General features: G+C 43.1%; 1 protein-coding gene across 1 annotated transcript in view; it reads right to left on the bottom strand.

Annotated features, from left to right (window-relative positions):
* Positions 1-14,804, bottom strand: part of LOC127577696 (SH3 and multiple ankyrin repeat domains protein 2-like) — a 705,938-nt gene that overhangs the window by 532,097 nt on the left and 159,037 nt on the right. The window contains exon 10 of the mRNA XM_052029143.1: positions 2,652-2,958. Within this exon, the coding sequence (XP_051885103.1) occupies positions 2,652-2,958 (307 nt within the window). The remainder of the gene's footprint in view (positions 1-2,651; positions 2,959-14,804) is intronic.

Genomic DNA, 14,804 nt, shown 5'->3' with positions numbered 1-14,804 from the left:
AAGATGGTGCAAATAGCTCCTTTTCCATTCGAGAAGTAGGCCAAAGCATAAATATTCATGACATGGGACCTTGACAGTATTTGCTGCTCTAGTTCCAAGACTGTAACTGTGGCTGGACCAGGTGTATATACTTCAGTGAGGTCATCCTCACTGACTACAGATCCACACATTCTTTTTCCTCACTGAGGTCCAATAAGAAGAATTATTCCATGAAAGCCCTGAGTTCCTGCTGAGAGCCCCTCTCCACCTCCTCACAGCCCATTCCTCTCCATGAACTCTAAAATCTCTCAGTTATGCTTGAACCCAAGCATAATGCCTGCAAATGTGTGCCAGGGACTCTTGAAGTCAGCAATGTCCCTCATCACTGATATACATTATTCCCTGTGGACAGTAGCAACTTTAAGGAGCTCAAGGAAGCAGTAAACATTGCAGAACTGTAGGAAAATCCAGTTGGACTCAACTTGCAAACCTGGCTAATGACCCCTTGAAGTGGTTGTAGTTGAAGAGGAAGGATCCAGTTCTGCCAAAGCTCAGCTGTGTGAGTGAAGGAAGGGAAATAGCTTGGGTGTTAAGATCCAAGGATTTAATGAGGTGTGCCATCCTGACTGGCTTCCTGTTCTACACAGGTCCCATCCTGCTCACGGAGTGCTCTCTCACAACGGCCCCACCAGCCCTCCTCCCAGCTATCTCCTCTCACCCTCCCAATTACTGCTCTCTCCCTCTCCCAACACAGTGACTGCTCCCATTCCCACTCCCTGTGCACCTTCTCTTCCCAAAACAATGCCCAACCACCTCCGATCATTTCCTCCTGCAATTGCTGTTACTCACCCTGCTCCCCTGAACCCCTCACCCTGTCTTCTCTCCATCACTTCCCCCCTTGCAGGACCCACCTGCCAACAATGCAGCTGCTTGAAGTGGAAATGCCTTTTGCTGGTAGATTGCCTGGTGACTGACATCCAGCTGCAGTGTGCAACACACTTGCCTCATGTGAGTGAGACCCAGTGCCCAACATCCACTGCTCCTGTGCAGAAAATCTGATGGATATTCACTTCTGGACCACAGAATATTTAGTTATAGAATGGGATTAGAGGCAAAGTCGCAAAGACTGTCAACTTCTCCCTAAAACAGATGGTAAAATGTCAGAAATACAGCTTGCCAGAGCAAGCTATGTCTTAGGCTGGATTACCTGAATAGTTCAGCCCACCAGTGAGCGCTTGGCGAGGCAGCTTTTAAGTTAACCTATGCAACTTTGCTCATGCCTCAGCAAAGATATTGTGGGCCCAGAGAAGAGCAATGAGGAACACCCCCAAGTTTCATACATTGAGCTATGAAGGAAGACTTCATGGGCCTTGAGTTGATGCAAGGAAATCTGATTCTGATTCTTCTTAAAGGCAACTATTGAGCCCAAGGCATTGAGGATGGGTGGAAGAGTGAGCATTTAAACTGAGAAAAGCAGAGGGAGAGTCGGGTTTGCAAATTAAACTGACCTGACAGAGAAGGGTAGTAAGGGCAGATTCTCGCTGTTTCTTCAGAAAATGTAATGTGCACACGAGGACCATCGAAGTAAGAAAGCAAGAGACGTTATCTGGTTAACACCTGACTAACTTGAGAACCAGGTCAGCTGTTGAGGAATTGCTGACGGACTTCCAGCATAGGACTCCTGAATTAATTAATGGTTCTAACACATTCCTCTTTTTGCTCAAGAGTATAAGGTTAAGTACACAGCAATGACCCCAGTGTAAAACAGGATGAACACAAATCATAAAGCCTTACACCACAGAAGGAGGCTATTCAGCCCACTGTTCCGAGGTCATCACTTTGAAAGAGCTATCCAATCAGTTCCGTTCACCTATTCTTTCCCCACAGATCCAGAAGACATTTCGATCAGTATATGGACAGGAAGGGTTTAGGGGAATATGGGCCAAATGTGGGCAAATGGGACTAGCTTAGGTGGGCACCTTGGTTGGCATGTAGGAGTTGGGTGGAAGGGCCTGTTTTCATGCTGTATTACCCTATGACTCTATGACAGGCCACTGCATTTTCTGCATCAAATATACATCCAATTTCCCTTTAAAGGTTATAGGTAAATCTGCTTTAACCTCTCAGAAGTCAGTGAACATAAACAACTGGTTACTGTAAAAACCATTCTCATCACACTCTTGAGACACAAGAGATTGCAGATGCTGGAATCTGGAGCAACACACAAGATGCTGGAGGAACTCAGGGGGTTGGGCAGCATCTGTGGAGGGAAAGGAATTGTCAACATTTTGGGTAAAAACTCTGCATCAGGACTGCTTTAGAAAGCACTTGATAGTCATTGAAGTATTTTTCAAGAATAGTTAGAAACCTACTCCTCTACAAAATGGCACCACAGCACTACACTGCAATACTAGTTTGGACTTTAAACACCTTTGAAGCAGGAATTGGACCCACTGCCTTAAGACAAGATGAAGACAGTCTAGATTGAGGGTCTTGACCCGAAATGTCGACTGTCCACTTCCTTCCATGGATGCTGCCTGACCTGCTGAGTTCCTCCAGCACTTTGTGTGTTGCCACATCACACCCTCTATTTCCCCTGCCCCTTCTCAAGAGGGACTGCAGTGCAATGGGACAATTGGAAGGTACATTTTAGTGCAGAGAAGTGTACGAACCTGATCTGCCTGTGCTGTGGCCTCTGAACCTCCTCTCCAATCCTATTCAGGGATGGCGAGCGACTGCGCGAGCCATGGGTTCCACTCCCGCTTTTTATAGTGCCATTGGGATTGTTCTGCATCTGTTGCAGTAGTTGTGGGGAAAGGCTTCGATGCGGAGTGGCAGACTGGTTGCCGGTCCACTCTGGGATGTCGTTGACGTTCAGGTTGTTATCGCTATTAGAACGCAGTAGGACTCGCGGCGCGGAGAGCGTGCTCTGAGGTCCCCTTCGCCGATTCGAGTATGTCGGTGCCTCTCGAAACGGCACTGTATGGAGAAACAACAAAAATTAACATAGGGTGTAAAAGTCCACCCAATTGCTTCACTTTGACAAAGCCTACAGAACTGCTTAAACACCCAGTATACCCCACATCCGATATTAAGATAAGACATTTAGTTATTAGTCACATGTACATCGAAACACACAGTAAAATGCATCTTTTTGCATTACTAAGAATGTACTGGAGGCAGCCCGCAAGTGTCGCCATGCTTCCGGCACCAACATAGCATGCCCACAGCGTCCTAACCTGTACATCTTTGGAATGTGGGAGGAAACCGGAGCACCCGGAGGAAACCCACGCAGACACCTGGGGAGAACGTACAAACTCCTTACAGACAGCGCCGGGAATTGAACCCGGGTCGCTGGCGCTGTAATAGTGTTACGCTAACCGCTACACTACCGTGCCGCCCCTCTCCGGTGTGCAAGGACTACCTGAATTTTGGAGCAACAACCTATCTGCTGGAGGAACTTAGCGGGTCGAGCAGCATCTGTGGTGTGGGGGCGGGGGGAAGGAATTGTCAACGTTTCAGCCCGAAACGTCAACAATTCCTTTCCTCCCAATGATGCTGCTTGACCCGCTGAGTTCCTCCGGTGGATTGTTTGTTGCTCCAGATTCCAGCATCTGCCGTCTCTTGTGTCTCCACCTTAATTTTGGCTCTGACTGCTGGTAAGTAATCTGCCGAATTTGAGATAAACTGCAAGGCAAATGCTGAAAATCTGAATCCGAAATAAAAGCTAAGGAAAGACCCTCCTTCCAGCAGACCTGGGATCTCCCTGGATTGAGCCCTGGATTACTCCAGTCATTTATGAACATTATTGGGACTCCAGGGACCTTGAAGGGATCTCTAGGCTGGGATATACAACCCCCAGATGGGTGCAGACCATCCCATATCCAATCTGAAGCCTGCAGCTCGCGGGTTGGGAGGTTGCAGCCAGCTGGTGTGCAGATGAATCATGTTTCATGTTATCAATACCATCAAGGAGGCCAAACCCAAACTGTTGGCTTTACCATTCTGTAATTTTAAAAATTCAGGGTACAGACACAGCGGACAATGCCACTCTATGCAGCTACCCTTGGGGTGGTCCTCCTTATGTCGTTGCACACTGACAAAATGTCTGTAGTATAGTATCTCCAGTCATTATTGGTTTCAGGAATTTTCAGTTCCCTTCCCCCATCTGTCTTTCATTTCTTTATTCTCCCTACACAAGCCCCGGGCATGGCCCAAGCCAGAACACTTACCAAAGGTTGTGATGTGGGCTTCACCTTAGGTTGCAGTAAAGAACAGATTTCAGTGCCTTGGTTAGCTAATGTTAATATCTCCCACCTGCTCCTCCCAATACATCAGACCTTGGTTTAATTCCCTCTGACTGGGAATGGACAGATACGATGGCAGATCATTTTGTGAAGGACTGGAATTTGCATTCACAATCTACAAATTGGGTGACATATATTCAAACTGCATGAGAAATCAGTCAAAAAAGTTGCCTCTTTAATTATTCCATATTTAAGTCAATGCAGATGATTCAATTCTGGTGTATGACCATGCCATCTTCTCACAGCTACCATCAGGCAGAAAGTACAGAAGCCTGACGTCCCACACCACCAGGTTCAAGAACAGCTACTTCCCTTTAACCATTTAGTTCTTGAACCAACCTGCACAACCCTAATCATTACCTCAGTATAGCAACACTATGACCACTTTGAAATACAATGGACATTTTTTTTTGTCCTAATTGTGTTCTTTCTTGTATAATTTATGTTTAAATTATGCTTTGCTTGTGAATCTTGGTCTTTAATGCTATGTGCCTGTGATTCTGCTACAAGTGGGTTTTTCACTGAACCTGTGCATACATGTACTTGTGTGTATGACAAGAAACTTGACCTAGACTTTATATGCAATGACTTGTAAAGATTTACAGTCACACCTCATCCAACTATTGGGACTACTGCAGACTCACCAGTAAAGGAAATGCACTTATCACTGTGGCGTCAAATATTGCTATCAAGAGTTCTATTCATATTTATAACAACCAGAGGAGGCCATTTGGCCCATTGAATGTATGGCGGTTCCTATTCCCATTCCCCTCTCCTTACTTCCCTGTACCTCTGCAACCTATTCTCTCTCACACATGCTCACCAATTCCACTTTGATTCTTTTTGCTATTAACCTACACTAAAGGGTAATTTTCAATGGTTAATTAACCTACCAGCACATCTCTGGGATGTGGAGGGAAACCAGAGCACCTAGGAGAATCCATGGAGTCGTGGAGAGAATATGCAAACTCCATATAGACAGCACAGGTCAGTATCGAATATGGATGGTGGTGAAATGAGACGGCAGCACTAATTACTGTACCATATAAAAACTCTTCCTCAGAATGACCTTGCAAATGTCATATAACATCAAGAGTCTCTTTACATTACTAAAATATAAAAAGGTGAACATGAATAGACAAAAAAGAGGTTAAGTCAGATTGCACTAAAATAAAAGGCAAGCATAAAACAAGTACTGGATCTATCAAAGTACTGGATCTATCTATCTATAAATTCTCAGATGTTGCTTGAGTTGCAAAATGTCTCCAGCATTTTCTGTTTTTATTTCAGATCTACGTATCTGCAGACTTTCGATTTTCACAGTTCTAAGTCCCATCATTGCTTTAGATCTTGTAATAGTTGTCCTTTTGACCTAGAGCATAAATACGTGGCTTAATGTGGAACTAGGCTGTGAAAGAGGGTCAAAGTTTGTATTCCTGATTGGCTGTGAGCTTTCACTGGATAGACACCAGCAGAGGGCATTGCATTTGGCACCATTACCACTTTATGCAGGAAAAGAAGAAACAAAAATTATCCCGTGTCAAACTCCAATAACTGGACGGTGAAGGATGGAATAAGGAGCCAAATCATAGATTCCTGACAAACCTTTAAAGACTAAGGTGCACATTCTGTACCATGCACCTGTTGAGTAAGCTGGCACCCTCCTTACTGAGCCTGCCTACCTCCAAATGAATAGAAGCCAGTCCCCTGTTAATGCAAAGGGCTGCTGAGTTATTAAAATTCTTAATTGTCAGTTAATTGCAGTTTGAATGGCACTGTTAAGCAATAATAGGGTTCCAATACTTTTGAGTGGCCCAATGGAAACTGCCTTGTCTTAATAACTTCTGATGATATAATTTAAACATTCTCATTATCTTCGAATCCCTTTGTGGGCTTGCCTTATCTCTATAACCTCTTCCAATCCAATAAACCTCAGATCTCTGTACTTCCCCAATTTCTGCTATATATCCCTGATTCCTTTGCCCTGCCATTGGGGAACTGATCGTGTGACCCATGACCAACCAGCTTGGCTCCCCTTTCTGCTAAGCTCACCCAATAAGAACAGTTTTTGGATGAAGTACTGCAAGGGGAGAGGAGCAAGAAGCTCAAGCAAATGAGGGCGTTTGGGTCCAATCCACTTTCGGCGTGTGAGAGAATGTGTGAGTGAGCGAGCAGATGAGCAAAAGAGAGAAAAAAAAGAGTATAAGCTGCAAGAAAGTAGGGTGTCACCAGCTGAGAAGCTTCTCTATACGCCCAAAGAATTGAGGGCATTCAGCAGGTTATCACTCTTTCTTCCTTGAAGACATTCCTTAAGAACTGCCCTAGTGACCAAAATTTCATTCTATTATCCTAATATTTTTGACTTTGATTGATGAATCCCCCATCAATTTATTCAAGATAATTTACTGCAATAAATGTGGTATATAAATGTGAATTATTATTGTTGTAGGTTCTCATGTGAACAGCAAAAGGTATCCAGCAATTGTGGAATCAAACCCCAAAACTGAGACCCACGCCTCTCTTGAGAATAAGGAAGAGCTTTGTATTTGAAAGGATTTGTTGAGAAACCAGTATCTTATTATGCTACTACAGCCATGCAGAACATGACGCGTTGCAACAAATTTCTTTTCCTAAAGCAGGCCAACAATCCGCTAAAGGCAGTGTTAAAATCCAGACCACAATTGGATTAGAAGTATCCGTGAATTTTCAATAATCAGGATTAATAGCGATACTAGAATGGGCTTTTCAATGGAATTTGATGCATTCCACATCGTTTGATGCATTTGATTCAATGCATTTGATGCATTTCTGCTGAAGCTTGTTGAATCAATCTTTAAAATACAAGATACACGAAGCTTACTATTTGAATGTTTTTTTCTCCCAATGGAAGAAGGTACCTATCAAAATAAAAGAGTTGGTACCACACTGAAGCTGCCCAGTGGCCCCAGTCGCAACAACAGATTCAGTGAAATGGCTGCAGAGTCATTCCAAATGGCCATCCGGTCTGTCCACGCAAACCAAAAGTTCCATTGCCCCTGCCGTCAATCCCACTCCTCCGGGAGACTTCCACAGATTCCTCAAACCTCTTCGGGGAGGATGAGTGAAGATTTTGCCCGTCACAAACTTGGGTCAGGAGAGACCAGGTCAATTGGTTCTCCGCTGAGCTTACAGATGGAACGTTGAAATTGGCAGTTGGGATGTAATCCACATAGAAACAGTTGCGACACAGGGTCGTACACATCTCACTCAAAATCCACATTTTTGCCATTTTCTGCAGTTCTCTACTTGCCCTGGTGATAAGGTTCAAATGTACGAAGATTTTCAATTTCCCTGATTGTTACTGAAGAGGTCTTTCCACGCCTCATACTGACTTCTGACTTTCTGTCTCTGTAATGTGTGGGCATCAGATATGTGGGTGTTGCACCTTCTTTTACTTCCATTAATCCACATGCTCACTGACACAGTACAAGAGGAGTTTTGCCAGTGATAATCTTCCAGGATCAACATTCTGAATTATTGATCAACCCTTTCTTGTTTTTGTTAAATATTGGATTTGTCACACTTAGATCCAGATTTGCACATCAAATCATGGTGGCAATCCCTTTCTAAATTCTCCAATCCAATACCTTCATCAATAACACCCAAAATCAACCTGTAATTATTCATTTTTTTTCTAAATTCAGAATGCCACATATTTTAAGGTTAACACTTAAGCATCTTGTTAAGCAGTTATATTTTACTACTAACGTCAGATACAGATTGAGAAGACTAAATTTAACTATTCCGATAAATTACAATGAATGAACTGAGTATGGACTTGCCAAAAACATTACATGGCTGTATTTAAGCATTTAACATCCCTGTTTCACTGGTTAGAAACTGTTGTTACCCAGCAGGTGCACAAATAATAAACCACATTGTTCCCAGCTAATTGTCACAGTTACAGTATCATTTAATCTCTCCGGATAGTCACAGTTTATACAGTCGGGTGTTATCGATCACAACAAGTGATCATTCAAGAAGTAGCCTTTCTCCCCCCACCTTATTATCAACCATGAGCAAGCACTCGGAAACAAATCCAGTAATGTGAAGAGTTTTCTGACAGAGTAAGTACGTTGTGCTCAATTAACTCAATGGACATGATCAGACTGAACTGAACATTGATCAAATACTGAGGTAGTTAGTAAAATGGAAATTAAGAAGTTATGTCGGAATCTAAGTTCAATTAAAATCTGAACCTTACACGATCATAATTCTAATTCCTTTATGTTTACCAGAATATTCTTTTTTGCATCATCTCCTTACCTTCAATCTTCAAGGCATTCAACAAAGACTTCATATTTCCCCACTTATAGCTCTCCACTAGCCAGTTCCAATGTGTTTCAGTTGCCAGAACCCTAAAAATAGCAGCAGCTTCCTGGGCACTGAGTGATTGCAAATATATCTGGGCATGTAATATCCAAAAGAAGTCTGGTGACAAAGCCCACCCCACATTCTGTCTGTCAGCTGAGAACCGCCTGTGCGTAGACTGGAGCTGCTCGGAGCCTTGCTGGGTTTCAGAGTATTAGTCATGTGAATGGCAGCACAGTCTTTATATGCTGTATTGCATTAAGCATTGAATTGGTGAACAAGCACAAACAAATAGGTCAAGACAGCAACCTATAGAAAAAATAGTTCACCCTTTTAGTGCATGTATGTTTTTTTAATGAAAGTTTATTTTAAAAAAAATCACAGGAACTAAGGAAAGCTCTAATAAGCTCGCCAATTAATCCAGCAGTTGGTTAACCTATTCTTTTAGATGATTGCATGCAAAATTAATTTGTAAAGAAATTCATCTGTTGATAAAGACATTATTTGCAATCACTTCCCTGCTGGACTGATTTACCAATTCACAGAGGTGTAATCATTGGTGTTCAAATAATTAAACCAGGCAATTAAACCATTTCTTTCTGAGCGTCTGAGGTTTTCCTCTCCTCCAGCACTCCCTTAAAAGGGTATCTCTAATGCTTCAAACTTATATTGTGTGTTTTAAAAATCACATGATTAATATTCAATACTACAGAGAGTGAATACAAAGCGCCATTGTCAACACTAACATCACAGAGAAATTTCACAAATCAAATTGTAAAATTGTTCTTCTTGCAGCTCTGAAATTTTGACAGCAAGGAATAATTGGCACATTTTTGAGACACACGAGTAGTTTCCCTTAAACTTGTGCTACCTAGGCAGAGATTGTAATACATATTTTTAAAATGACTATCTCAAAAGCAGCTATAAAATAAACAGAATACTGTGGCACCCAATCCAAGTATTAGCTGAGTTCTGCTGGAACCCTTTCGCAAAGCATCTGTTGCAATTCAGAGTTGTTCACAATCAATGGAAACAGAATCGCATTCCCCTGATCACCAAGATGTCATGGCTTCTGCAGTGGGATGTACGTCATCTAATTGCAGCTGCATCTTTTGCATCGGGTAAATTATTAAAGAGATACTGTCGTTTTCCAGGTAGTCTTAAGCCTCAAAGATAGCAGGAGACACCTACGTTGCTCTTTTCATTCATTCAGAATGTGGAAAGAAATCACTGGAAGGGCAGAGACAACATGAAACCTCAGGTAGGCAAACTGCGATTCTGCCACATCAGACTAAGAGTCACAGAGGGATACAGCACAGAAACAGGCCCTCCAGCCCATTGAGTCTGTGATGACCATCAACAACCCATTTACATGAATCCTACATTAATCCTATATTTATTACCTATATATTCTCATCAAATGCCCCCCCCACCCCCACCACAAGATTCAACCACTCACCTACACACCAGGGGTAATATACAGTGGCCAATTATTCTACCAACCAGCGTGTTTGTGGGATATGGGAGGAAACCAGAGCACCAGGACGAAAACCACATGGTCACAGGGAGGACGTGAAAACTCCACGCAGAGAGCACCCGAGGTCAGGATTGAACCTGGGTCTCTCATGCCATGAGGCAGTGGCTCTATCAGCTGTGCCACTGCGCCGCTCGAAGTTCTGAATTCAACATCCTCAGGTCATGATCACTGCTACCATTCATTCTGACAACAGATGCTGGGAATAATTCAGCTGCCACCTTACACCTCCACCAAACCAGAACCAAGCCTGACGGGACCCAATCATAAGTGTTGGGTTTGGTTTGCGTGGGTTTTGAAAACAATTTTAAGTCCACAGGCACACATCTCATTGGGCCAGATTGGTTCCTTACAACCTACATAAATAAATGCAAATAAATAACTGCAATAAATGCACTACTTTATAAATAAATACACAGCTACACGTGATCAGAGGGCATACAGTGGCCCTGTAATGCTGAGTGGAGCAGGGGTACGAGAAGGGAGGGGAATCTGAATGGTGATGTTCAAGTCAGGTATCAAAAAAATTATAGGTTCCTGAGCTCGTGTCAGATTTAGATTGGCCGTGGACAGGTTGGGTTTTAATTCTGTACCTGAGCTGATCTCTGCATTTCGCTGGTCCATCCACTTTCACCTTGGATGGTCATTCCTTTTACCACTCCAACTCCTCTGCCTTCCACCCCATCGCAGAGGTCGCTCTCCTCCATCTAAACCCCCAACTCTGCAGTTGGTTTCAAAAAGCCAACCTTGTAGTTTTGCGGCGAGGTCACTGGACCTCAAACACTTCCCACTTCCCTCCCCACAGATGCTGCACGCATTGCCAAGTATTTGCAGGGAAGGGAACCTGCTGCCTCCATCCAGTTTGGCCGATATGTGACTCCAGACTTAACAACAACACTTAACTGGAGATGGAAATGGCCTAGCAATCCATTCAGTTCAAACAGCCAATTGGGAATGGGCAATTAAAGGTTGTCTTGACAACAGCGTCCCCAACCTATGAACAAATATAGCCAATGTATTGAGGTAAAGTTGATGGGGTCCACAGCTGGAGACAGCTCCGTTCAGATGCACTCAAAATACCTATTTAGTGCCAAACAAGCCTGAATGTTAACTCAGGATTGGGTAGTCTCAGTGAAGAGAGGAACCATTATAAGGCGACACACTAAGCAATGTGGTTGCTTAGGAGAGGCTGGGTGCACCAGGCAAACATTTGCAAAGTCATAAAGTCCTACAGTGCGGAAACAGACCTGTCCGCCACTGAGTCTTAAACACCCATTTACACTAATCCCAGTTTTTCCTCTTGTATTCCTATCAACTCCATGCTGAATTTTCCTGCAACCAACCTACATTAGGGGCAATTTCCTGTAGCTAATTAACCTACTAACCAGCACACCTTTGGGATGTGGGAGGAAACCAGAGCACCTGGGGGAAACCCATACAATGACAGGGTGAACACACAAACTCCACATGGACTTCTTGTCATAAATAATCTGATTTCCATTTGTGTGGGGTTTCCTTTTTGGAGGTTTACTTGTCCTTCATTGAGTGTCTGCTCCAACAGGAAGAAGCTTGTATCTAATCAGGAGATGGAAACATTAGACGGAGATTCTGAGAGCAACTCCCCGATCTGTAACAAAACATGATGGTGACAGTTCAGCCTCAGGTGAGGTGCTTCCAAAAGGCATAAGGTCCTAGTTAAACACCAAACATTGGCCAAGGCTTCCTCAGTGAGTCAGCCCAAACCTACAAGCTCCACCACCTGGAAGGACAAGGGCAAAAGGCTCCAATGATCATCACTACCTGCAAGTTCACCTCCAAGTCACATACCTTTCTGAACTGGAAGTATATCACCATTCCTTCTTTGATACTGGATCTAAATCCTGGAACTCACTTTCCAACTAAACTGTGGGTGTACCTTCATCATATGGACAGCAGTGGTTTAGGAAGGTGAGTCTCCAGCCTCTCCTCAAGGACAGTCAGAGATTTATAATAAACGCTCTTTGCTAGTGACATCCACGTGGTATTTCCTTGCAACATAGGTGGAAATTCAGACCATCAAGTCTGTTCCAACTCCAAATAATCCCATCAATCTCATTCCCCCACTGATATCCCCTTGCTCTATTTTATCTCACATGCCCATTAACTGCCCCCAATATTCCTATCACCCGCATATACTGGGCATAATTTGCAGTAGAGAATTAACCATGGAACCAGCACAACTTTGGGATGTGGAAAATATCCGTGCACATGGAGGAAGTCAGTGCAGTCACAGGGAGAATGTTCAACACCAGAGGTCTGGACTGACTCTGGACAGCTGGAGCTGGGAGACAGCAGCTCTACCTGCTGGACCACTGTGATACATCCTGTAAGTAAATATCTGAAACAATATGTACAGCTAAGCACCAAAACAGATGCAGGAGGCACCAACAACCTTGCTTAATTTAGATTTGCTACAGGAAATGAGCTCAAGATGACAATCATTGCAAGGGATGGTTGCAGTATCAGGAGCAACAGCACTATCTTATTTATATTACAACACCATCCCTCACATTAGGATTGTTGGGGATTTTGCAGGATATAAGGATCAAAAGTTCCCAGTCTGAATCAGTACCATTTCTTTTGGGTTTTTCTCAACATCACTAAACCCAGATATATTATGTTCTATAATAGAAAGAGATTGCGGCACCACAAGAGCAAAAAATGAATTGCAAACTATAGCTATTGAAATTATAGGTTTCAAATATGTCATAAACAACAATTATCTCGAGGTGATTTTTTTCCCCCTCTCCGAACTTTGCTCTTCACATACCAGTCTATTTTGCCTGCTTTTTTCATCATATTCAAAGCTGTTAAATCTAATACAAGAAACAGTGATACAACTCCCCAGGCATTTAAGAGGTGACCTTTAGGCCATCCACCTTAATTATGAGCCTCCTGGACTAACTCCAAGAAAAATGTGCTGAAAGGGTCTCAAAATAATTGACGTTTAATCTTACTTGAGTTGGGGACCATACAATGGGACTATTCCAATCACTTTGATGTCAAGGTACAAATAACAAACACAAAATGTATACTATGGAGCGCAAATTTCAACTCCATTTCAGAATGGAGACAGACAACAATTATTGCCGTTTGCATAAACACATTCTTTCAACCTTGCATGTGGCTCAGTTTTTTTCAGGTGAAACCTGCAGATCAATACTTGCATGGAGCTACATGTATAATGAAGGCTACTGTACTGTTCCCCAGGAGCTGTGGGGTTTATGTGTCACATCTTTCCAAATAAAATATTACCCAAAGGATCGGAAACCACAATGTATAACTCTCAATCGGCAAACTTATTTGCATGAACATACTATATCATATAGTACACTGTCAACAGTGTATGAGTGAACTACAGATCTATGCGGACATTACATCATATTATATGAAACATCTGAAGGGATTCTGAAAAAAAAGCACTTATTATTTCATTATAAATACTGGTTGCTTGAAGGCTTGTCCTTCGGAGTGTGACACCTTAAGGGTTGTGACTCCAAACACTTCAGCACAGCAACAGTTATACCTGGAACCCAGCAATACCTGAAGCTGTCAGTAAATATTCCACCCACCATATATGAATCCTTGCACTATTTGCATTTCTCCATGGATGGAGTTGCTAGGAGACACCTAGTACTAATTGAATATGCAGAGGGGGAAGTTAAGCACTTGCCAAAATGTGTCTTATTAGATTTATCTTCTTGTTGCAACAAAGGGTCCAGATAAAATGGCACACTCCTCTCAGATCAGGCTGAATGTGTTGAAAAGGAATTTTCATTTTCATTTGAACCACTGGCAATAACCATCCAGCCTCCTTTCATGAACATATCATTTGAGACAGGGTTTTCCTTCTGTTATTTCTTTCTACTTTGACTCTATTCTTTCTCCTTTTTTGCACTTTCTTCCCATTTACATTTGTGACACCTCTGATGCCCTCCATCACTTTGACCATTTCCAGTTTGCTGTTCCCTATCTGCCTATTTTCACTGTGGACGTCCAATCCCACTTCACCTATCTCCCACACTGGAAAGACCTGAGGGCCCTTCCCTTCCTCCTTGAACAACCAGACTCCCTCCACTACCACCTTTATTCATCTGGCTGAACCCATTCTCACAATGAAGAACTTCTCTTTTAACTCCACTCACTCACTGCAGATCAAAGGTGCAGCTATGGGCACTAGCATTGGCCCAAGGAATGCCTAGCTCTTTGCGAGGTCCATGGAACATTCCCTGCTTCAGTCCCACGTAGAACCCCTTCCTCACCCCTTTTTCCAGTACATTGATGATTGTATCAGCGTTGCTTCCTGCTCTCCGACAGAACTTTCTGCCAGTTTCTACCAAGCTCTCATTTCCACAGGGTATGTCCCTGAATCTTCCTTTGCCTTTTTCGACTCCTCCGTCAAGATTTCATGTTAATGACCAATCTTCATTACAGGCCCAAGGACCCACAGCTATCCTGACTGCACCTCTTCCCACCCTACTTCCCATAAGAACTCTATTCCATTCTTTCAGTTTCTCCAACTCTGACTAACAGTTCTGATGATTAGACCATAAGACATAGGAGTAGAATTAGGCCATTCAGCCCATCAGGTCTGC

Source organism: Pristis pectinata, chromosome 14, assembly GCF_009764475.1.
Source record: "Pristis pectinata isolate sPriPec2 chromosome 14, sPriPec2.1.pri, whole genome shotgun sequence".
NCBI classification, from domain to species: Eukaryota; Metazoa; Chordata; class Chondrichthyes; order Rhinopristiformes; family Pristidae; genus Pristis; species Pristis pectinata.
This window is presented reverse-complemented; position numbering and strand designations above follow the sequence as displayed.